We start from the raw sequence: 24,434 nt of genomic DNA on the forward strand, positions 1-24,434 counted from the left end.
TTTACGACCAAAACTGCCAAACTGAAACAGAAATGACAAATAATTTATTTCTAATTCAGCTGCATTGGCCTACATCTTGAAATAACGTTTGAATTCCCAGCAATTCTCACTTTAGTAAATAACCCTGATTGTCTCCATCCCTCTTACCATCAGATTTAAGAACCCCCTGATAAATGGGTTTAAAGGGTTTGGCCCGTAAATTGGACTTTTGCAGCAATCTGTAAGATCTGCTGGCTATCACTCTTATGGATTATTTTATTATGCTCACATACATGCAACTTTGACAGATCAAATTTTTTTATTAATCTTATTGCTTTTTAAACATTATAAACGAGCATAGTACAAGTAAACGAGTTGGGTACAGTAGGGTGATATAGGCACTGCATGCCTTTTTTACAGCAGTATTCACCATTATATGAAGTGTGCAAAGGCTTTCCTCATTCAAGAAGCACTAGTGGTCCAGGTAGTGGTATTGTGGTGTGTAGCCTTCCCATACCCTTTAGTTATCAGTCTTGTGTGGGGGTGCTAGTTGTGTTTAGCTGTTTTAGCTGTTCTTCCTTTCCATCCGATTACGAGTGTGGGGATTCGAAAGAAACTGTGTAGGGTTTGGTCCCTTTGTAGTTGTGAATCCTAGTGTGGAGTCTGAGTGCTGTGATCGGTCGGAGGTGGGCTTTTGATCTTGTGTGGAGGATTTAGTGTACCATCTTGTGACCATGGTAGACAAAAAAGAGGGGTTTAATGAAGCAATTAAAGCAATTAAATCTTGTGACCATGGGTTCCGTGGTGAGTGGTGTGCTTCTCTTTTTGGTTGGGCTGTTTCCGTTCTGTGTCTGAGGCCTGGGGTGGGTCTGGACCGGGTCACTGGGGTATGGAAAGTTTGCGTAGGTGTTCAGCCCGGGAAGGGTCTGAATGTAGGAGTGAAACAGAACTTGTGAGGAGGGAAGAAGAGGCTCGACCTCAGAGGCCTGCGCCCCGCGTTCCCCTTTTGGAGGGGGGGTTGGGGTCAAGTGCGGCAGTAGGAGAGCTTTCTTTGTGACTTGTCAATGAGTACTGTGTGTTGAGTCCTGAGTGTTGTGGTCAACGATCATCACAGTAGGGATGTGTCTCCCACCAGCCACGGATCTCATACCTTGTGGAATGTTTTGGGTGTGTCGTGATGTTAGCCTGTCAAGTTCGATGCCGTCTTTGATCTTTTTAGCTATTACTCGTTGTGTGGGTATGCGTGGTGTCGACCATCCCTCTCCTATCGCCCTGCGTGCAGCAAAAGCTACTCGTGCTAATAGTTTGTTTTCGGCTCTAGTGAAGGGGTTCAGAGAGTAGTAAGGCCCAATGGTTTTGTCAGCAAACGGGTGTGTAGGGTCATGATGGATTGCCACAGGGGTTTTAATTTTGGGCACGTCCACCAGCAATGATAGAATGTTTCTGCTTCTCTGCACAGTTTCCAACAGAATGATGCAGTCTCTGTGGTGTAAGGTACCAGCATTTTGTAGGCCTGTTCCTTATGGGTCACGCATATAGTGATGGAGGACATGGCCTCCCATATCTCTGCCCAGTCTGTGACCTCTTCCGGGGGGGGAGGGGGGGGGGGGAAGGATGAGATGGAATGTTCTAGGTCCACCCATATTTTCTTATGGGGTGTGACATGCCTATGCTGAATCTGTGCTAAATGGGCAGTGTGTAGGCATCTCAAGAAGTTCAGTAGGCCTAGGCCCAGGCCCCCGTATCTCTTGGGAGCGTAAAGTGTGTTCCTTCTCACTCTGGGTTTGGCTCCACGACAGATCAATATTCTAAATGCAGTTACTGTACTGTATTTCATTGAGATCCTTCCCAGAATAAGTCTGTTTTTTGTCATTTTACAGCAAACAGGCTAGTGAGAGTTTATTATGTTAGTGTGTTTGATGTATGGTAGTGGAATTTCAAACTGTTCTACTGATCATTTTAAGTTTAACATTTTGTTCTTCTTGGCTGAAGGTATACATGTTTGGGCCAGGGTGTGTGTTTTCTCTCTTTTTTTTTTTTTTTGCTACATTTGTTAGCTCTGATGTACATTGCTAATTAAAGTCACTTTCACTAATACGTCTGACTTGTAGGAGAACAAGCCATCAGTCTTTATTTTTGTGTTCTTACTTTTCACATGAGTTTCTAATGAAACACAATATATCATTTAAATAGTACCTACCCTCTGTGAGAGGTTTGTGATAAGATTATGTGACGAGGGGAGCATAAAAACCCTCCTCTAGGAAGTTATCCTGCTCTTCGTCACAGTTATAAGCCCAGCTCGTATGTCTCACACCTAGGGTAGTATAAGACGTATGCCGTTCTGTTGTAATGCCAATGTATTTGTAGTGAAGCCAATGAGGAGGGAGGATGACAGGACTGGTTTGAATCAAAGCCTCCTCTGGATTTTCTAGAAGATAAATAGTTATCATCAGTGACCAGGGTTTGAAATTAAGCTGTCTTGTAATACGCTGAAACATGTAACATCATAATACATTTTTTATTTTTGCTGCTTTGTTTCACTAAAATGCTGGCTTTTGTGTAGTCGTAAAAGGCACAGTTGAGGAGTCCCGTACTGTATACATATTTGAACTTCTGGAAGTGTACGGTTTTATATACGTGCCATTTATAACAAGGCTTTATCGTCTCGCTGCACTCAAAAACAATGGCATAATTTAGTGACATAATAAAATAAACACGCATTTGATAAATATGTATGTCCAATTACATTGAAACCAACTCAAAGATTATTTATGTAATCGCAGAACATGGTAAATAAATGAAAGCTGTTTATTCAGCTCCAATCAAGCATATGGCACATACTAGGAATGTAGGGGAAAAGAGTCGTAGAGTACTCGGTGACCTCGAACTTTGCAGTATCATAACCTGTAAACTTCAATAAGATTCTACATTAAAGGCAGATTTGCCATCTATCCTGGAGATTAGGTCAGTCACTATACAGCTGGGAAGAATTTAAGACTTAGGGCATCTGACGTTTGCTTTATTTATTCTTTTTAAGACGCAGAAATTACCTCATGGTGTACCGAAAAGGTTCATTTAGAGTCCAATGATTATGTACATACATTTTTCAGAAAAACAGTACGATATTGGCTGTGCTGTAGCTCACTTGGTTTGTTTGTTTTTTTTGAGTGTTTTTTTATTTATTATTTAAAAAAAAAAAAAATGTAAACACCATGTGATATGGTTCAGGAACTCTATCGCCGATCTGTTTAAAATAAGAATATTTTCTTCAGCCTAAAGTTCTGTAGATTTCTCCATAAGTGGCCTACAAGTTCATTGGCCAGGCTTTGCAAGAATCCGTTTTTCCCATGATCCCATCTGCTACGGAGTTTTTCCTGAGAACATCTTCACCTAAATCCTCAGAACTCTGTGTGTCTTATTGTTCTTTGAGAAATTAAAGGAAATATTAAACTCTAGAGGCTAAAGAACAATATGAACACTCTGATAGGGAAAGCTTTTTTTTTTTTTCCTCCTCCCTTCCTTGATAAGTCATATGCATCTGTTTAACAGCTGAAAATACAGTTATTTTCTGTTCCATTTTTAGGATATTGTACCTGTAGATGCCTCCTATGAAGTCAAGGAATTGTATGTACCAGAAAATAAGCTTCAGCTGGCAAAGACTGATGCAGAGTCACTGCCTACACTGGAAATCAATAAGGTAATGCACTAAACATATTCACTCAAATAATATTTGTGTGCTCTGTATGGTCTTGAAACATATTTTACAGATCTTATATGTTCTACATGCATAAGTGTTTTTGTTTGTTTTTGTTTTACACAAAGTTACACCAGATTACTAACCCATCAATGGTATTTTTCTTAATAAAGGGACACCACAGTCACAAAAACAATGTTTGTTTAATGAAGCAGTTTTGGTGTATAGATCATGCCTCTTCAGTCTCACTGCTCAGTTCTCTTTCATTTAGGAGTTAAACCACTTTGTTTATGCAGCCATAGTCACATCTCTGCATGTGATTTACACAGCCTTCCCAAACACTTCCTGTAAAAAAATCATCTAATGTTTACACTTCCTTTATTTCAAATTCTGTTTAATTTAGAATTTCTTATTTCCTGCTCTGTTAATAGCGTGCTAGACCCTGCAGGGGCCTCCTGTATGTAATTAAAGTCCACTTTACTGGAGATTAAAGTAAAATTTGCTTTTAAGTAAGTTGCATTTGATTGAAAATGAAACCATTTTTTTTCATGCAGGCTGTGTCATAGCCAGGGGAGGTGTGGCTAGGGCTTCATGGACAGAAACAAAAGTGATTTAACTCCTAATTGGCAAAGAATTGAGCAGTAAGACTTCAGAGACATGGCATATACACAAAAATTGCTTCATTAAGCTAAAGCTGTTTTAGTCACTATAGTGTCCCTTTAATCTAGTCTTTGCAAAAATGAAACAGATGACAAATGTTCTGTCTTTAAAACTTATCACCCTTTCTTCTCTTCGCATTCACGTCACTTGTTTCTTTTATATATGGTTATATCGTTGTCCTTTCTACTCTTGTTGTATCCACCCTGCTTTGTCTCCTTACGCAAGTTCTAGGTAATCTATGTTCTCCAGAGGTTAGTTTCCCACAATACTCAGCCTGCCCTTTGCTAGCCACCACTACCCTAAGTTTTTAAACACCATTCCATAGCTAAACGTCTTTCTATACTGACTGTGTTTGGTTGGTTCATTCCTTTCATTTCATATAAATGACACCTAATGTTCGAGTAAGACCAACTAATATAGTCTGTGAGGCCTTGTGCATCTAATGGTTGAAAAAAACATGGAATAAACATTTTTAGATGACACATAACACTCAAATATTTTAAGCATGATAATATGGAATGCACCATAAGAAATTTACAAAAATGAATATATTTAAGGAACTATATACGGTAGTTAACAAAATATTTTTAAAGTATTTGAACGTCGGCACAACATTAAAGAGGCAATTAACTCACTCTTTATAGTTTTGTGCACACGCACAGCTTTTTCTTGCCAAAATGAAATACACAAAGTGCTTGAGAATTGGCTTAGATGTGGTTAGTCTGGAAACCTGCATTTGTTTGTTTGTTTTGTAGTTTTAGGGTTCCCTTGTTGTCTCTGAACTAAACCATCTGACTCTCTGTGCAGGCCTGTGAATGTGACATTATAGGCGTGATATGGTCAGTAGCAGTGCACCACAGCTAGAACATTATAAATGTTTGTAGATTTACATTTTGGTTAAGCATAATCTTAATCTATTGTCCTTAAAAAAAACAAAAAAAAAAAAAAAACCTTAAACTTAATCTTAACCTAAAAACCCCCCTACAATTTAGAAATGCTTTTTCATTTGTTTGCCTGAGGCCAGAAGTGTTCAATGCTCCAGTTGCACCACCCCCAGTGTTCAATCATTGCAGCATTAGGATCCCTGCAGGATCAACTCTGCTTCTTATCTTTGTGTACCCAATAATATACCTGAAAGCTAGTGAAATCCAAAATTAAAATCACTTTATATTATCTCTTAAAATACATCAGATATCACAATATTCCCCTCTTGTAATACCCCATTATTCTAGTTACATGTATATTTGATAAGCCAACCCAGTGCAAGGTACTTAAAAATTACAAAAGAGGTGTTTACTATATACTATGCACATACAGAAAGTGCTCAAAACTTAAAAAAAACTAAACAAATAAGTGATACACTACCATGCTAAATGTGTGCTTTAAACCAAAAGTATGCTTATACCACTTTTTCCACTTCACATAAATGTTTTTATATGGTGCTAGAAAGGAATGAAAATATACACATCTTAAACAGATATGTGCCTCACTCCCCCATTTTTATCTTTCTCTATGGTTGGCACTACCAGAACCACTTCTACCCGACGGATAAACAGCACAATCATGAGAGAGTATCACCCCCTCAAAGAGAATGACATACTGGGTATTTCAGTAGATTACGTAAATGGAAGGGAAAATTTAAAAGAACACTCCCAATATTGTAAAACTGTTAAAACTCTTGAGTAAAGAAACTCACAAACAAACTGAAACACAATGCGAAGGTCCAAATTTCCTCCTGACTCCTTTCTTCCATGTCCTGTACCGTTCCAGTCACATGAGTCTTCTGGACTCCGTCTCCTCAGCCAAACATAGTGACGCATCTCGCCCCAGTCACATGGGATCTTCTTTTGATATAGTGTTGCTACATATTTAGGACCACTTACCTATGGTATTGTGATTTGGTCCTTTTTTTAAACCACTAAAACATAAGATACAAAAATCTTGATATGAAGTGGAAAGAATGGTATAAGTATAAATGTAGTTTAAATCATGGATTTAAAGTGACAATGCATCACTAATTTGTTTTTGTTTTTTGGCTTGTATATATTTTTTTAAAACTAGTGTATATTGTTTAGTTTTATCCCATACGGTAGGAAGATTTCCAGTTTATAAATAGCAGAAACTTGTATAAAGAAATGCACTGATACATTTTGCAATACCAGAAACTTTAAATAGGAAGGGCGGCCGTCCTATTTTACAGTCACATGGTGTGTAAGATGGAATTTATTTATATAATATATATAATGTATTATTTATTTGTTTTTTCTGATGGATCATGCTGTTTTGATTTAAATGTAGAGCTAGAAATCTTGACTGAGGTTTCTGTATCCCAGCTGTTGCACACCTTCGAAATACATAGATTTATTTATAGGTCAACTAAACTGATACTGTGCTCTCGAAGGAACAGCATAATCTCCACCAGTCGTTTTAGCTATGGTAAAGACATTTTCAGAAGTGGATAAAAACACACCTATTTATTTAATAAAAGGGAAAGCTAATTAGGATTCTTTAATTAAACAATAATAACAAAAAACTTAGTTGTGCTGTAACTTCTTAACCTATTATTTTGAGTTTAAACAGGTCAGTGTTGTGACAATTTACCCAAAAAACAAGATAAGGGACCTTGTGTTAATAAACATGCGTTTGCTTTTTTTTGGTTTTTTTTGTTAAAAATAAATACATTAAAACTCAATTTACTAAGAATGAGTAGGATACAAAATATATGCCAAATATACAACAGCACAGATTGTAATGTACTGTGTAAAAAGAGGTCTTACAATAATACTGTCTTGATTATAAACCATTATATTTCAGACTGAAACACAGCCTAATCTTGTTGCCTACAGGTTGATATGCAATGGGTGCAAGTATTGGCAGAAGGCTGGGCAACCCCATTAAATGGCTTTATGAGGGAAAGAGAGTACCTTCAGTGCCTTCATTTTGATTGCCTGTTGGATGGTAAGAATATCTGAGAGAGAGACTGAGTTTCTTGCAAAATCAATCCATTGCATTTCTTGTGTAAATCCCTTAATTGGGAAATTAATTGCTTTTTCTATTTAATATTTACTATTATTTTATGCCGATGTTGAGAAGAATATCAATTTATTTAACCAGAAACGGTACATTTTAGCTATATTTAAATTTCAAGTACATCTCAATGTCCTGATGCTTTAATTATTCTTAATTTCATTTTAATCACTTTAGTTTATTACATTTATCATTTTAGGATTCATTAGCACTCGTTTGTTAAGAGGCGGTGTACTGCAGAACTGTTCAGCTGTGAGTGATGACCACCCACACATGTGCAGTGATAATATAATTTCAATAGACCAGAATCAAAATTTGAGTGGAGCCTTTTTGAACATGTCAATGTGAAGATCTAGTGGCCACTGTAGAAGTACAAGGTTCCAAGGTGTACGCAAGCCACAATTATTATACTTAATAAATAAATAATATACATTTTCATAACTTGAAATTAGAAGGGGGGCTAAGGCAAACCTTTGAACTGCATACAATTTTTTTCTTCCTTTAAACTGCATTCTACACAAAGAACTCTTCATCGGATATGAAATGTCAAGATTCAGTTTATCTTTGAAAGTGCTTCTAAAAGAAAATCCTATGCATTTACTCATGCTAGATTAGTGCATAGCAGGCATCTGTCACTATAGCACCAAGAACACGTCAACACTACTCATTTTAGCTCGGTAAGGGAAGAGCTCAATAACTGATTCATGACGTGGTTCACAAGTAGAAATGGATGTGAGCTACTTCATTCATTTTAATTGACTTTTCGTTTGAAGTTTTGCGGTGTGAGCTCTTGCCCAGTGCCCAGATACCAATGACAAACGATCTGATATATTTCATTTCCTTTGTCTTTTGGAAATGTTTAATCTGCTTCCTACTTGCTTTTTCTGAAAGATAGATGGGGTATGCTGCCAGAAGCTTTCATTAAAATCAGTCAGACAGAAGACACTGTTACTTAGATTTGCAGTAGTCTGTTTTTCTGGTGTGGGAGCAACACACTATTTTTCAATGTATTGCTCATACCTCTGACAGATGGTACAAAATGTACTTTATTTTAATTTTTGTTCTTGACCCAACTGAAACAAGTGGAAGACTTTTCCTTGAACATTGTCAATATAGATGGGAAACCTTACTAAAACTAATTTGTCTTTGTTCTGCAGTTCTAATGTGCAAGTCTGCATTTAAAAAAAAAAAAACTTTTTCAAAAGCCCCTCAAGTATGCAGAGAATAGCTAATTCAGATGTCATACATACTGTGATAAGCATGGTAAAGGCTCATTATATCCGTGAGCAGAAATCCCAGAATTTGCAATATAGCATTTGTGACCATGAAGGATAAGGCGCTAAAGCGTGGGCTTTTGTGTTTTGTTTTAGGATCCAGTGAAGAGGTATGTTGACGAATATATATAATAAATACTCTAAAATGTTGGAGGTTTGCCAGATCTGCTGCCTTTTGTTGTATTGGATACAAGGAGGAAGAACGTTTAGTTCTAAAGTCATATCCTCGCTATCTACCTCTTAAAGAAAACCTACTATTCACATTTGAAGTTTACCTAAACTGGCCCCAAATGCATTGAATATATTGTGTACCGCAAATATACATGATGTATTGAATGTCAGATATTGAGATAAACGTATCTTCCCTCGAATCAAGCGCTGTCGTGTCCCCTGTTTCATGAGTCTACTCTTTTGGGAAACCGACATCCGATTTTAAATAGGTTTTTCTCCCAATACATATATTTGCTAAAAGTGTGGGTAATGTATAGATAGGACTAGGGAAAGCGCATTAAGAATAGAGAGCTAAAAGAGGGTAAATATATAGATCAGATTAGTATCCGAGCAGCTGGTAGTTCTGGTTATCACTGTAGTAACCACTACTGTTAAGAACTGTGCACAAGTATGATGTAGTGTGCTGTGTGTACAGGAAAGAGAGCACAAGGCATAGCAGAAAATTAACGGGCAATATGCTTTTAGATATCCAGAGCAGAGATCTGGGTAGGTAAAGCTCAATCAAAGCAAGAGTAGTCAAATGCATCAAATAAAACAATAGAGCAATAAGACTTGGAATTGTGTGTTTTCCATATTAAAGGTCATAACAGCTTAAGTCTTGCCAAAATTTGATTAAAGGTAACTACACACACAGCACTTTATTTACACCGTGACCTAATTAGCTGATAATATGTTAGTGTAACAGTACTGGGTGCTGTTCTTACTTTGTGTGGTTTTGGATGAGGAACAGATGCATTTTTTTTTATGTCATGGCAGCTATAGGAGTCATGAGTCTTTGGTTCAAACATAAAGGCTACCTGGAAGAACCTGAATGATACAAAATTAAAGTGGGAAAGCAGTAGAAAACAGATATCTGAATACATAAAAAAAAGTTTAAATATGCTGAAAAATGAGGTTAAAATAAAAAAGTAAGTGATGCGTGGGAGAGAGTTTGGGATACAAGGAAAAGGAATTCCAGATTTGTTTATCACATTATGTGCATCCCTGATACAGAAAACAAAAATGTGCTGCCTTATGACAGCTGTGGGATGCCACTCCTGTGGTACTCGGCAAACCTTCCAGTTGGCTGAGTGCATAGGGTCATGGTGTTCACAGGAGCTGGATTACTGAAACTTGCCTATCCCTGCTCTTTATACTCACATCAAAAAGATCACTGTAATCCATATAAAAGCCATATTACAGTAAAGGAAAATGAGGTCACAGTTTGAGGACTTGCATTTCTATTGATCTTTTCCTCGTAGGGCAATAAAGCTCATCCAGCACTTCATCTCTCCTCACTTGGTATTTTGTCTTTCTCATGAAACGTATTCCCCATTTCAGGGTCCCAACAGCGCAATGACATATTATTTAATGTATAGACAGACTGAAGTCTGTTTCTGCAAGATGGATGTCATTAAATTCAGAAAATCCTTTTTTTTTTTTTTAAATAAAGACATAACCTAAAAGTATTTGCTGCATGCAAAACTTCAGTCCATGTGACATTTGAAGAAGACGTGGCACAGACATTCATAGCTAGTTTACTTCTGCTTTTGTAAACCTTGTTGTTTTTGTCCGTTCTAATGACTGTCATTTCATGTCACTAGATTAATAAGGGTTACAACGTATGTTACAAAAACTATTAAACATAACTTTTAAAGAATCTTAGCTGATGATTGTAAACACACTCTGCTGATATTTTCTGTATTTGATCCATATTTGCATTCCCGCCCTCTCCCCCCCCCCCCCCCCCCCCCCAGAACGATCTTTTTTAAGCTACAATGGACAATATTGGTTGATAACCTAACATGTCTGCACAGCTAGTAACATCCTGTGTGGTTATAGAATGGCAGTGTCCAATGTCCCTAGACCAGTACTTCCCAGTACAACTAATAGGAACCCCTAAGTTCCTGGGTTTGAACATATGCTCATTGGGATAATCACCGATTTTACATCAAAGATGTTAATAGTCCACAAACTGACCATTTGAGACCATTCCCTGTACCATTCAGGCTGCTTCAAACATTCATTGTCTGTCATCCATGCACAGCACCAAATAGAAGTGAAAATACATTTTGTATTAGTGAAAATACAATGATTAATATATAAAAATGTGCTAAAGCATGTCTAATCCAAAATCAATAGGGTAGCACAAATATTCACAAAGCAATAAACATTAGTCAATATACTATATTAGCAACCAATTACGAGACCTCACTGCATCCCAGCATTTTGACCTCAAGGATAGTTTCCAAAGGGTTTGTCCTAGTTTCTGGTTTAAATATTCTGAAAACAAAGAATTTACAGGCTGTGGCAGGGAGACAGGAAATCAAGGCCATGTTGTCATGATGACAAGCTAGACTCTCTTTGACAGCATGCAGTGATCATGATTACTGAGCTGGTCAAGCTAGCACACGAAAGATGCTATTAAAATATAAAGAAGGGGGGGGGGGTATTTATGTACCTCACTGTACTATATGCTGCTCAGGCCCCTATGCATTAGTGGTAAACTGCCAATGCATTTTGCTCGTAGGGGATTAGTGTTGGTTATATTATTTAGTGTACATACCACAGATAAGAGATTTCCAATTCTACAGAAGAGATGTTTTGGGTTGGCAACTTACTATCTGGAGGGACTAAGAAATGGTGGCAGTACATATAGTGGATGTGCAGGGGTAGGTAATCGTTGGAACTCCAGATGTTGTCCACACAGCATCTAGGAGATGTAGTCCACACCATTTGGAGTGCTGAAGGTTGCCTACCCTTGCTCTAGTCCAGCGGTTCCCAAAGTGTGGGTCGCGACCCACTGGTGGGTCGCAGGGCGATTCCCAGTGGGTCGCGCTGACCCACACATCCAGGGCCGCCGGCTAAATCAGGCAGACTGACACCAGGAGGGAGCCCGGCGGCTTGCCCTGTATGCCGCCGGGCTCCCTCCAGTCAGTCTGCCAGCAGCTCCGGTCTGCAGCTCCGCCGGGTGCAGAGCTGCAGACCGTGTGATAGAAGTCTCGCGAGCTCCCAGAGCGTTACCATGGCAACACTCAGGGAGCTCGCGAGACTTTTATTACACTGTCTGCAGCTCTGCACCCGGCGGAGCTCAGACCGGAGAATTACCCCACCGGACCACCAGGGAGACACTGGACCACCAGGGATGTCTAATGAAGGTAGGGCACAGAGCCCAAACAATGCCCCCCTACCCTAATGTAACCCCTTCTCTGCCCCCCCCACCCTAATGTAACCCCTTCTCTGCCCCCCCACCCTAATGTAACCTCTTCTCTGCCCCCCCACCCTAATGTAACCCCTTCTCTGCCCCCCCACCCTAATGTAACCCCTTCTCTGCCCCCCCACTCCAATGTAACCCCTTCTCTGCCCCCCCACTCCAATGTAACCCCTTATCTGCCCCCCCACCCTAATGTAACCCCTTCTCTGCCCCCCCACTCCAATGTAATCCCTTCTCTGCCTGCCCCCCCACCCCAATGTAACCCCTTCTCTGCCCCCCCCTCCAATGTAACCCCTTCTCTGCCCCCCCACTCCAATGTAACCCCTTCTCTGCCTGCCCCCTCACCCCAATGTGTAACCCCTTCTCTGCCTCCCCTCCCCCCCACTGTAACCCCTTCTCTGCCTGCCCTCCTCCCCCCCACTGTAACCCCTTCTCTGCCTTCCCTCCCCCCTAACACCTTCTCTGCCTGCCCCCCTCCCCCCACTGTAACCCCTTCTCTGCCTGCCCCCCCAATGTAACCCCTTTTCTGTCTGCCCCCCTCCCCCTGTAACCCCTTGCCTGCCCCTCTCCCCCCTGTAACCCCTTCTCTGCCTACCCTCCCCCCCAACTGCAACCCCTTCTCTGCCTTCCCCCCTTCCCCCACTGTAACCCCTTCTCTGCCTGCCCCCCTCCCCCCTGTAACCCCTTCTCTGCCTGCCCTCCACCCCCCACTGTAACCCCTTCTCTGCCTTCCCCCCTCCCCCCACTGTAACCCCTTCTCTGCCTACCCTCCCCCCCAACTGCAACCCCTTCTCTGCCTGCCCCCCTCCCCCCACTGTAACGCCTTCTCTGCCTGCCCCCCTCCCCCCACTGTAACGCCTTCTCTGCCTGCCCTCCCCCCCTGTAACCCCTTCTCTCCCTGCCCCTCTCCCCACACTGTACCCTTTTCTCCCCCTGCCCCCCCACTGTCGCCTTTTCTCCCCCTGCCCCCCCACACTGTAACCCTTTCTCCCCCTGCCTGCCTATTGTAACCCTTTCTCCCCCTGCCTGCCCACTGTAACCCTTTCTCCCCCTGCCCGCCCACTGTAACCCTTTCTCCCCCTGCCCACCCACTGTAACCCTTTCTCACACTGCCCCCCACACTGTTACCAGTACACACACTCCCTCTCACACTGTCACCCTCACCTCCTGTCTCTGCGTGTCCTTTTGTGTCAGTGTGTGTGTGTATTTGTGTGTCTGTGTGTATCTGTGTACATGAGTGTCTGTGTATCTGTGTGTGGGAAACTAAGTGTCATTGTGTGTATCGCTGTGTATTTGTGTGTCTGTGTGTCTGTGTGTGTGTGTATACACTGCACACATACTCCATACAAAAAAACATCCTTACATTGAAACACACATTGTGTATATGTATATTTTATAAACACAATATACACACACTGCATCCACTACACACACGCACACACTGCAATCAAACGCAAACATTACAAACACACCCCTGCATTAAAACACTAAAATGATCTACAAACACCCCTTCATTCAAACACCAACACTACACACAAAAAGCCCACCTGCATTTAAAGTCCTACACTACATATACAAACACCCCTGCATTCAGATGCAAACATTACAAACAAGTACACCACTACATTCCAATAGCAACAGTACATACAAATACACTCATACATGCACACATATACTTAATACAAAAACATGCTTACATTCAAACACTGCTCACAAATATAACCCTGCAATGATGTGCAAATGGTAGATCTCCATCTGGCATATTATTGTTGAAGTTCTCCGACAGATGGAGATCTACCTTTTGGCCACACTTTCACTAGATGGGGGCCCAGAAAACATACTTGCACCATGGTCCTCTCTACATTAGTTCCACCACTAGGATAATCAATGTGAGGTGCCTGGATGAAAGAGCAGGACAACAACATTTCTGATTCTGAGTCTGTGAGTAAGCAGTTGTATGTCTCTAAAACTGATTGCCATGATGTGTAAAGTTTCTGCGTCTAAAACTGCCATGATATATCAAAATTATGCCTCTAAAACTGCCATGTTATGCCAATTTTATGCATCTAAAGCTGATTGCCATGGTGTGCCAATTTTATGCATCTGACTGTTTGCCATGGTGTGCCAATTGAATGCTTCTGAAGCCGATTGGCATGATGTGCCAAGTTTATGCATCTAAAGCTGATTGCCATGGTGTGCCAATTTTATGCATCTAAAACTGATTGCAATGGTGTGCCAATTGAATGCTTCTGAAGCTGATTGCCATGATGTGCCAAGTTTATGCATCTAAAAGTGATGCCATGATATGCCAATTTTATGCATCTAAAGCTGATTGCCATGGTGTGCCAATTGAATGCTTCTGAAGCTGATTGCCATGATGTGCCAAGTTTATGCATCTAAAAGTGATTGCCATGATATGCCAAGTTTATGCATCGAAAGCTGATTGCCATGGTGTGCCAAGTTTATGTATTTAAAGCTGTCATGATGTTCCAATTGTATGCCTCTAGAACTGATTGCAATGGTATACCAATTGTATGCATCTAAAGTGGATTTCCACAGTGTGCCAATTGAATGCTTCTGAAGCTGATTGCCATGATGTGCCAAGTTTATGCATCTAAAAGTGATTGCCATGATATGCCAATTTTATGCATCTAAAGCTGATTGCCATGGTGTGCCAATTGAATGCTTCTGAAGCTGATTGCCATGATGTGCTAAGTTTATGTATCTAAAAGTGATTGCCATGATATGCCAAGTTTATGCATCTAAAGCTGATTGCCATGGTGTGCCAAGTTTATGTATTTAAAGCTGTCATGATGTTCCAATTGTATGCCTCTAAAACTGATTGCCATGATGTACCAATTTTATGCATCTAAAACTGATTGCAATGGTATGCCAATTGTTTGCATCTAAAGCGAATTGCCATGGTGTGCCAATTGTATGCATCTAAAGCGGATTGCTATAGTTTGCCAATTATATGCTTCTAAAGCGGTTTGCCATGGTATGCCAATTGTATGCCTCTGAAGCTGATTGCCATGGTGTACCAATTTTATGCATCTAATGCTGATTGCAATGGTATGCCAATTGTATGCATCTAAAGCGAATTGCCATGGTGTGCCAATTGTATGCATCTAAAGCGGATTTCCACGGTGTGCCAATTGTATGCATCTAAAGCGAATTGCCATGGTGTGCCAATTGTATGCATCTAAAGCGGATTGCTATAGTTTGCCAATTGTATGCCTCTAAAGCGGTTTGCCATGGTGTGCCAATTGTATGCCTCTGAAGCGGATTGCCATGGTGTACCAATTTTATGCATCTAATGCTGATTGCAATGGTATGCCAATTGTATGCATCTAAAGCGAATTGCCATGGTGTGCCAATTGTATGCATCTAAAGCGGATTTCCACGGTGTGCCAATTGTATGCATCTAAAGCGGATTTCCACGGTGTGCCAATTGTATGCATCTAAAGCGAATTGCCATGGTGTGCCAATTGTATGCATCTAAAGCGGATTGCTATAGTTTGCCAATTGTATGCCTCTAAAGCGGTTTGCCATGGTGTGCCAATTGTATGCCTCTGAAGCGGATTGCCATGGTGTTCACTTTTTAAAATACACATTAAAAGCAAGTGGGTCCCGAAAAATTACCATTTTGAAAAGTGGGTCTCGGCCCATAAAAGTTTGGGAAGCCCTGCTCTAGTCTATGTGCTCTACCAGGGGGTAGTTTAATTCCCAATAAATGATTGATTTATTTTGTACTCTTCAGTCTTATAATAATTTTAAGAATTGCACCGAGCAAGTATTTTCTAAACTCTTTCACTCTTTACACAGGGGGTGTCATCAATTTGTCTGTGCCTGTCATACTGACTGTGAACAATGATGACAAGCAGAGGCTTGATGGGTGTACTGCATTTGCCCTGGTTTACGAAGGGAAACGTGTGGCGATTCTTCGGCATCCTGAGTTTTATGAGCATCGCAAAGAAGAACGCTGTGCAAGACAATGGGGAACCACCTGTAAGGAGCACCCATATATCAAGGTATATATGTGTTTCTCATTTTCATTCTCTGTGTTGTGTGTAGAGATCTATCTCCTCATTTAAATAAATACTCTAGACACAAAAACAACTTTAGCTTAATAAAGCAGTTTTGGTGTATAGATCATGCCCCATGTAGTTTAATATCTCAATTCACTGCCATTTAGGATTTCAATCACTTTTGTTTCGGTTTATGCAGCCCTAGCCACACCTTCCCTGGCTGTAACTCTCACAACTTGCATGAAAAAAATTGTTTTTTTTTTAAATCAGATGTGACAGTGCAAAGTTGTTATCTCCTGTTCTGTTAATTGAATTTTTATCTCACACCGGAGGCTCTAGCAGGCTATTAACAGAGCAGGAGATAATGAATTCTCAATTAAACATAATTTGGAATAAATTAAGTTTAAACATTAGATGGCTGTTTACAAGAAATGCATAGGGAGACTGTGTCACATGCAGAGGAGGTGTGACTAGGGCTGCATAAACAAAATATTTTAACTACTAAACTGCAGAGTATTGAGATGTTTAACTACAGAGGCATGATCTAAACACCAAAACTGCTTTATTAAGCTAAAGTTGTATTGGTGCTTTTACTGTCCATTTAACCTCTTCCTGTAGCCTTTGGAACTGCACACATTGGAAGTCTAGCCTTCGTTATTACTATTTATAAACCAAGTAAACTTCTCCTATCTAGAATTCACCTCTTTTCTTCTTGGAGCTGAACTCTGTGCTGCAGTAAAAATATGCACATGCTCCTAATTCTAGTATAGCATCTGCATATTACCTCCTTTCGAGTGTAAATGAGCTTGCTGGCCCTGTATAAATAAAATAATTCATAAATGCATATACGTACATGTGAAATAGTAAGTAACATAAGTAAGTCATAAGTAAACCATTGTTTTTATTTTGAAACACACTCATATTACTGGAAATAAATGATCTTCTTGTAGTTCATTATTTTATTTATCGCTTCAGCTTAGAATGTTGTTTGTTTTGCGTTATTCACTCTAATGCAGATGGTGATGGAGAGTGGGGAATGGCTAGTTGGAGGAGATCTGCAGGTCCTTGACCGCATTTATTGGGATGATGGACTGGATCAGTATAGGTTGACACCAGCTGAACTGAAACAGAAATTTAAAGACATGAATGCAGGTGAGGATCTTTACTGCCAATCGACTTCACGTATCTTCATATTGCAATAAAGCGGAGGGGGTCGTCATCTCTAGCACAGAGTGTCCTTTTTTATTATACTATAGAAATAAATGAAAATAATAAAATAGCCTCCTAACGTTCTACATTTTTATATCCAAGCTTTTTACTTTTAGGGAACAGGCAAAAGAACTTCCATCACATATTTATACTTTGTAACTATGGAATTGCACTACTTCAAAAAGCCTGTGACTGTGCTATAAATATTGCCTGCTATATCGTCTAGCTGTAATCCAAAACTTTACCACATAATCAGGAATTTTCCTTTGTTTCTTACACACCCTGTTATCATTAGCAAAGTTATTTCTCCCCTACCCCCTCTTTAACTTATGTTTCTTGTTTTATTTATCAAACTAAAAATATCTGTCAAGTACAGATTTTAGATGGCGCCTGTTATTTATTTTTGCCACCAGGGTTTATGTTTATGCCTTGTAAATTCTATATTACATCTTTAAAATCTGATTTCAATATAATGTGGGGGAGCAGGATGCCATGTATGTCTTGATATAAGTGTTAGAATGTTATATAAATAAACAATGTCAATTATATTGATATCCTCCAGCAGAACAGTAGTGCTCGTGGGATCAGGCTTAGGTTATTATGGTGATAAATGTAATGCATATACCGGTAGATTAAATACCAGTGGACTTATGGACTACTATTCCCATAATGTTTTATTGTTTATTTATTACCCGAGGAGCATGATTGAAGGTCACTGAGCATCTGATGCCTCTTGTGCTCAATCTATTTTGATTACAGATAGTTATTGGGTCTAGAAGACTCCATTTTTTTTATCAACACTGCAAAACATGAGCTTAAAAGAACACTATAGTGCCTGACAATATTGTCCTGATGTGACATTTTAGGTGACCGGGACGCTTCGATCATGCTGAAAAGGGGATTTTATTTATCTTTTATTCCATGCTTTACCGGTCTCGCTGTGGCTGGTCCCGGAAAAACACAGCACTGTGCCAATTGGCATCTCCCCATAGAGATGCACTGCATCAATGCATCTCTATGGGGAATGTTAAGCGCCTCCATGCAGAGCATGGGAGAAGCTGAGCGCCAGCACTGGACTATGAAGCACCTCTAGAGGCCATTTGAGTGACTGCCGCTACAGGTGTTCCAATGTAAACACTGCATTTTCTTTAAAAAAGTAGTGTTTACAGTGTTTAGCCTGATGGGACATGCTATAGACACCAGAACCACTACAGTGACCTGAACGGTTTCATATTGGGAAAAAAATATGACATAAGTTCTAGATACCTAGAAACGCTATTCTCTGCTTCCATGCAATACAAATGAAGACCGGTTGCTATGGATTTCTAAAGCAAGATACAGATACAGCAGGTTTCAGATGAGTAAGAGTAAAATAAAAACTGAAGCTTTAGAAATAAAATGTTTACATTTAATTTAATTGTTACCTGTGTAACATCAGGGCAGAAGAAGACTGCGTTATTTGATTTGAAGATCTTTATTGTTGGATGAATATCAAAAATACAGTGCAAAGAAAGTTTTTCTCGTGTCTCTTGGATCAGAGTCATGGAATATCAAAGCAATTCATAAGAGTAAATAATCCACCCTGTTGCTCAGTGAATTGTAGTTTGGCATTGGTCTGCATGACTAAATAATGGTTCTCAAAACAAAAGAGTGCATCCTCAAGGGTGAGGATTTGGAAGGCCTCCAGTGATTGTAGAGGATTTTCCTGTTCAGGAGTGCCTGAAGCTGTTTGGCTTCCACGTGTTAGTCATTTGTGCTTTCCAGCAAATGCAGGATAATATGACTGAAGTGATCAGTTTTCTGAAATTGACAGTCCACTTTATAAATGGTAGGATAGTGCCTCGGCCCTTCTTTTCTCTAGTGAAGTCATTAGCAGTATTTTATTTGTTCATTTTTTTTTTCTCAATAATTTGTTGTAGCAGATGGACACAAATTGTAATGTTTGTCATTAACAAAAAAGTGATTTGTATTTTGCCATTGTCTTTCCAAGAAAACACCAAAAAAAAAACACCTGTCTAGAAGCTGCTTTGTCACAAAAGGAATAAAATGTATGCTTATGTAAGCCTAGCCACGCCTTCCACTGGCTGTGATTCACAAAGTCTCAATGAAAAAGTTTCATTTTTAATCAGATATTACAGCACATCATGTTTACTTTAGAAGTTTGCATTTCCTGCTCTGTTTATTGTACTATAATTACACTCCAGAGGCTGCTGCAGACTCGTGCAGGCTGTTCACAGTAGAATATAATCATTTCTAAATTAAACACACTGCTATAAAGGAAACTACAAAATGTAGAACTTTCAGGAAGTATGTAGAGAGGCTGTGTGAGTCTCAGCCAGGGGATTTGTAGCTAGATCTATACTGCATGAACAAAGGGATTTTACTCTTAAATGGCAGAGAATTGAGTGGTGTCACTGCAGAGACATGTATACCTAGTTTAACTGTTGTACAGCTCTGCAGAATATTTTGATGCTATGTAAAAAAATAAAAAAATAAAACTTATAACAAAATAATACTTCATGCCTTCCACTAGATGCTGTTTTCGCCTTCCAATTGCGCAACCCTGTACACAATGGACATGCTCTTCTGATGCAGGATACACACAAACAACTGTTGGAGAGAGGCTACCGCCGTCCCGTGCTTCTCCTTCACCCATTGGGAGGCTGGACAAAGGATGATGATGTTCCTCTTAGTTGGCGCATGAAACAACATGCAGCTGTGCTGGAAGAAGGTGTACTTGATCCAGAGACAACGGTGGTTGCCATCTTCCCATCGCCAATGATGTACGCTGGCCCAACTGAGGTAAGTAAGCCCAGACTTAAAATCTGACGGTCTAATTAAATGTGCATATTAATATACATCCTCCGTACGATATTCCCAGTTTTGTCCAAATTTGATTTAAAAAGAGGATCTGTCATTTCTCTGTAATTTACACTTTGTTTATAACACCTTGAAAATTGCCTACAACCTGTGTTAACCTTATTTTTTATTTATTTTATGATATACTTTGTTTTTATATATTGTAGATTTGACAAATGACAATGTAAAAAAACAAAAACACAGATATGGTGTGCACTAAACTTTAAAGGATCACTATAGGGTCAGGAACACAAACATGTATTTCTGACCCTATAGTGTTTAACCCACCATTTAGGTGACTTGCCACCCCTTAGCTCTTCAATAAAAGTTTAAAACCCACCTTATTTCCAGCACTGCGCCGGTCCGCCTGCGCTGGCTCCACCCCTTTTGTGACATCATCAAAACGGCCAGTTTATAGCTAATCCAATACTTTACCGTAGGGAAAGCATCGGATTGGTTAAAATTGGCATGGGGTGGGGCAAACGCAGTTTTGGCCAATCAGGACCTCCTCATAGAGATGCATTGAATCAATGCATCTCTATGAGGAAAATTAATCGTCTCCATGCAGAACGTGGGGACGCTGAACGGCAGGGCTGCTTACTGTGCAGTCCTGAGCCAGGAAGCCCCACCAGTGGCCATCTAAGGAGTGGCCACTTGGAGGTGTCCCTAGGGGCAATGTAAACACTGCCTTTTCGCTGAAAAGGCAGTGTTTCATGAAAATGTCTGAAGGGAGCTATTCTACTCACCAGAACAACTACATTAAGCTGTAGTTGTTCTGGTGACTATAGTGTACCTTTAACAATTATACTTAATCTCCCTATAGAATATTTCTACATATATTCCTTACCCCCAAAAAATAGACACAGAAATACATAGTGCAAAATAGAATTATTAATAAGAATCGTGTCAAAAGGAAAACATTCTCAACACGATATGTGTTTTGTTTCTTTGGGGGGGGGGGGGATCAAACCATTGTGTGGATCCATGCTCTCCTGAGCACACACATAAACAAACAGACAAAAAAAAACAGATGTTGGGGACACATTCCCATTACAGTCCTACTCCACATATAAAACAATACCAGGGGAATACTAATAATAATAGTAGGAATAATAAATCATACATTACAGCCTAGGGATACCTCCACTCCTCCTACTACTACTACAGGTGTTTCCTGGGGCAGTGCTGCACAGTGTCTCCACCCTCTGCATGGAGACACTGAACTTTCCTCATAGAGATGCATTGATTCTATGAGGAGATGCTGATTGGCCAGGGCTGTGTTTGACTTGTGCTGTCTCTGCCCCTGATCTGCCTCCTTGACAGTCTCAGCCAATCATATGGGAAAGCATTTTGGCTCACAGAATAACTTCTGATAATGTCAGACAAGCAGCACCGATCAAGGGTATAGGCACAAGGGTACAAGTACGATTTTACTATATTTAGGTAGGCAAGGGAGGGTCTGGGGATGGTGGTTTTAACACTATATAGTCAGGAATATATGTTTGGCTTTATGACCCTATAGTGTTCCTTTAGAAAATGTTTGTACCATTTGTTTTATTTAAGAAACAATAATAACTCCCCTAGAGCATAACAACAACTGTGTTCAAAAAAAATTATAAAGAAAGAAAATAAGTGGTGACGCACACCAAACCCATAGTTTGTATTTTAAAAGCCCATATATTTTTTTTTTCTGGAAAGGCTTTTGATATATTTGTGTTCTGAAGCAGTTTGCAGGGTACCTGCATTCTGTTTATAACACTTTAGAATCACTAAGCATAATTTGCCACTGAGACATAATCATTGTAATGATTATGCCATTCTATATTCAGACATAGCACTTGGTACTGGACATTTCAAGGGTTATTGCACATATCATTTGGAGGGGGAAAAAGTAAGTGTGAAAAAAAATATGAAATGAGAGAAACTAAATATGCTAAACTGCTTATCAAGTTTCAATTAGATTGATCCAAAAAAACTTAACAAATGATAACTTACCAGAATTGTTGAGTCATGTACAGTATATACAAGTACAAAAGCTATGATTAATGCTGTAGTTTGAATGGACATTCCCTTGGACATTTCTACATTTTGCAGTATTGCGTCATGGTAATTTTTTTATTTTTTTTAAATGCATTTTAAATTCCATTTGTTTCACATGACATACCTAACACTTTGTAGCTGCCAAATATATATATTTTTTATTAAATACAAAACATAGTGATTGCATAAGAATGCATTCCCCATAGCCGATAATTGGCATAACCACATTTAGCTGTGTTTACAATTGTGGGTCTTTTTGAATAAGTGTCTACTAGCTTTGAACATCTGGATCCTGCAATTTGTGCCCATTTTTCATGGCGAAATTACTCAAGTTCTATTAGATTGGATGACAAGTCTAGGTGATCAGCAACATTCAAGTCTTTCCATTGAATCCGATTTATGTCTGGGTTTTGACAGGGCCATTCTAAAATATTTGGGATCCTGGTTTGAAACCACTCTATTGTATCATTGAATATGTGTTTTGGGTTAGCTAGCTGAAAAATGACTTTTCCCCCCTTTTTAGTAACCCAACCTTTCATAGTGGTAATCCAGTGCTTTTTCTAGGCTTGTTTTCGCCTTCGTGTTGCGGTTTGTTTACATGTTCTCACGCTAAACTCAAAGCCTTTCCAGGAAAAAAATAAAAAATAGTTTGGAATCATGTGACATTTAAGTTGAGGTAGACTCCATTTAACTACCGGTACTTATGTGGCTTCTGTCGCCAGCTGGTTGGTACCAGATTTATTTACAGCTTTCATAGCAGTCTGGGTGAACCTGTGTGTTTTAAAAAAAAAAATAAAAAAAAAAAAAAAAAAGTCTCTTTTTGTTTAAAACAACAATTCAGTGATCAAAATACATATAAGGTGTGTATGTGCCTTTTGTATTTAGCCCAACCCACTGTCTCTTAAAAGAAAGATGAAGAAATGTTACTTACCTCTTCCATGAGGAAATGCCTGGATAAATTACTATTTAGGTTTATAAAAATGCTAATGGGCACTTTACCAAAAATAATACAACGGGGACATGCTGTTAATCTGTAAGGATTTGGAGTGTTCCTTTTAAGTTTTATGTAACAAAATGTTTTGGAACGGTTACTTACGTTATGTAAATTTATTGTTAAAAATCCCAGTAATGTCCATATTAGTTCTGGATTGTAACACTACAAAATCTGGAGGGCTGTGTCACTGTTTAAGATAGTCTCAATAAGACTTCTACAATAGAAAATCTGTCCTATCTCAAAGTCAATCTGATGAACTTTATAGTATGTGAGATCCTTGCCTGTCTGGTAAACATTATCAGCATATATTTGCCCTAGTTTATTCAAATATAGAAATCGATCTTGCATGTCTCTTTGGCGTCATGCTTCTTTTATTACATATGCATGTGTATAAAGGTATGTATATGTGTCTATTCATATAAATTTATATAGTTTTGTTTAATCTGAAGACAATCATTTATAATTTCCTTGCATCATCTTTGGGGAGAACGATAATGAAAAACAAAATCCCTCGATGCATGGTGTTTTTCCAATGACTTCAGACATTGGTTTGCCAGTAGTGCTTTTTTGCCAAATAATAACAATAATAGAAAACTCATCCCTCCCTTTAATCATTTTCTTTGGGTCACTGAGAAGACATTAGACCATTTTTCTATAAAGCAAATTATTTACAGATCGACTTTCAGTTTACTTTAGTTGTTCCATCTGTTCTGCCTGTGTAGCGTTCTGCTGTGCTTTCTAGTTGCCTTATATAGTGAAATACAATGTATTTTTTTTCTGTGTACTTCAGAGACGAACACTTCTTTATAATATAACAGTTAAAAACTGTGTAGCACTGTTAACTAATGCCACGCTTCCACTGAGTGGTTTGGTTCGGGTCAGTATGGTCTGGTACGCTATTTTGAGTGTTTCCATTATGAAAGTGGCCCATACAACCGAACCAAACCACATAATTCCTGGGCCCCCTTCAGATGTAGGTCCATAGGAAATGGTACGGTACTGTTAGGGCAGAGCTACTGGCGTCACACTATACAATCCATTGATTGGCGGACAGGAAAACATCAATGCTCCCGACAAACGACACGCTAGGCATTTGGTCTAAACCCGCATGCTCCCTGGCGCTCCGACTTGCAGTGGAAACACTCACCTGAATAGGCTGGATCATTCGAACCCTTCCGAACTGTACCGACCCGAACCATACCGCACAGGGGAAACGAGGCAAAATGTAACAAAAAGTATGTTTCAT

At 39.4% G+C, this 24,434-nt stretch overlaps 1 protein-coding gene across 1 annotated transcript in view; it reads left to right on the forward strand.

The window, feature by feature from the left end:
- The window catches only part of PAPSS1 (3'-phosphoadenosine 5'-phosphosulfate synthase 1), an 87,731-nt gene that overhangs the window by 39,118 nt on the left and 24,179 nt on the right, over positions 1 to 24,434 (forward strand). Inside the window, exons 6-10 of the mRNA XM_063458371.1 lie at positions 3,563 to 3,676; positions 7,180 to 7,291; positions 15,884 to 16,089; positions 17,103 to 17,238; positions 19,829 to 20,097. Of these exons, the coding sequence (XP_063314441.1) occupies positions 3,563 to 3,676; positions 7,180 to 7,291; positions 15,884 to 16,089; positions 17,103 to 17,238; positions 19,829 to 20,097 (837 nt within the window). The remainder of the gene's footprint in view (positions 1 to 3,562; positions 3,677 to 7,179; positions 7,292 to 15,883; positions 16,090 to 17,102; positions 17,239 to 19,828; positions 20,098 to 24,434) is intronic.

The sequence above is a fragment of the Pelobates fuscus genome, chromosome 6 (genome assembly GCF_036172605.1).
Source record: "Pelobates fuscus isolate aPelFus1 chromosome 6, aPelFus1.pri, whole genome shotgun sequence".
NCBI lineage: Eukaryota > Metazoa > Chordata > Amphibia > Anura > Pelobatidae > Pelobates > Pelobates fuscus.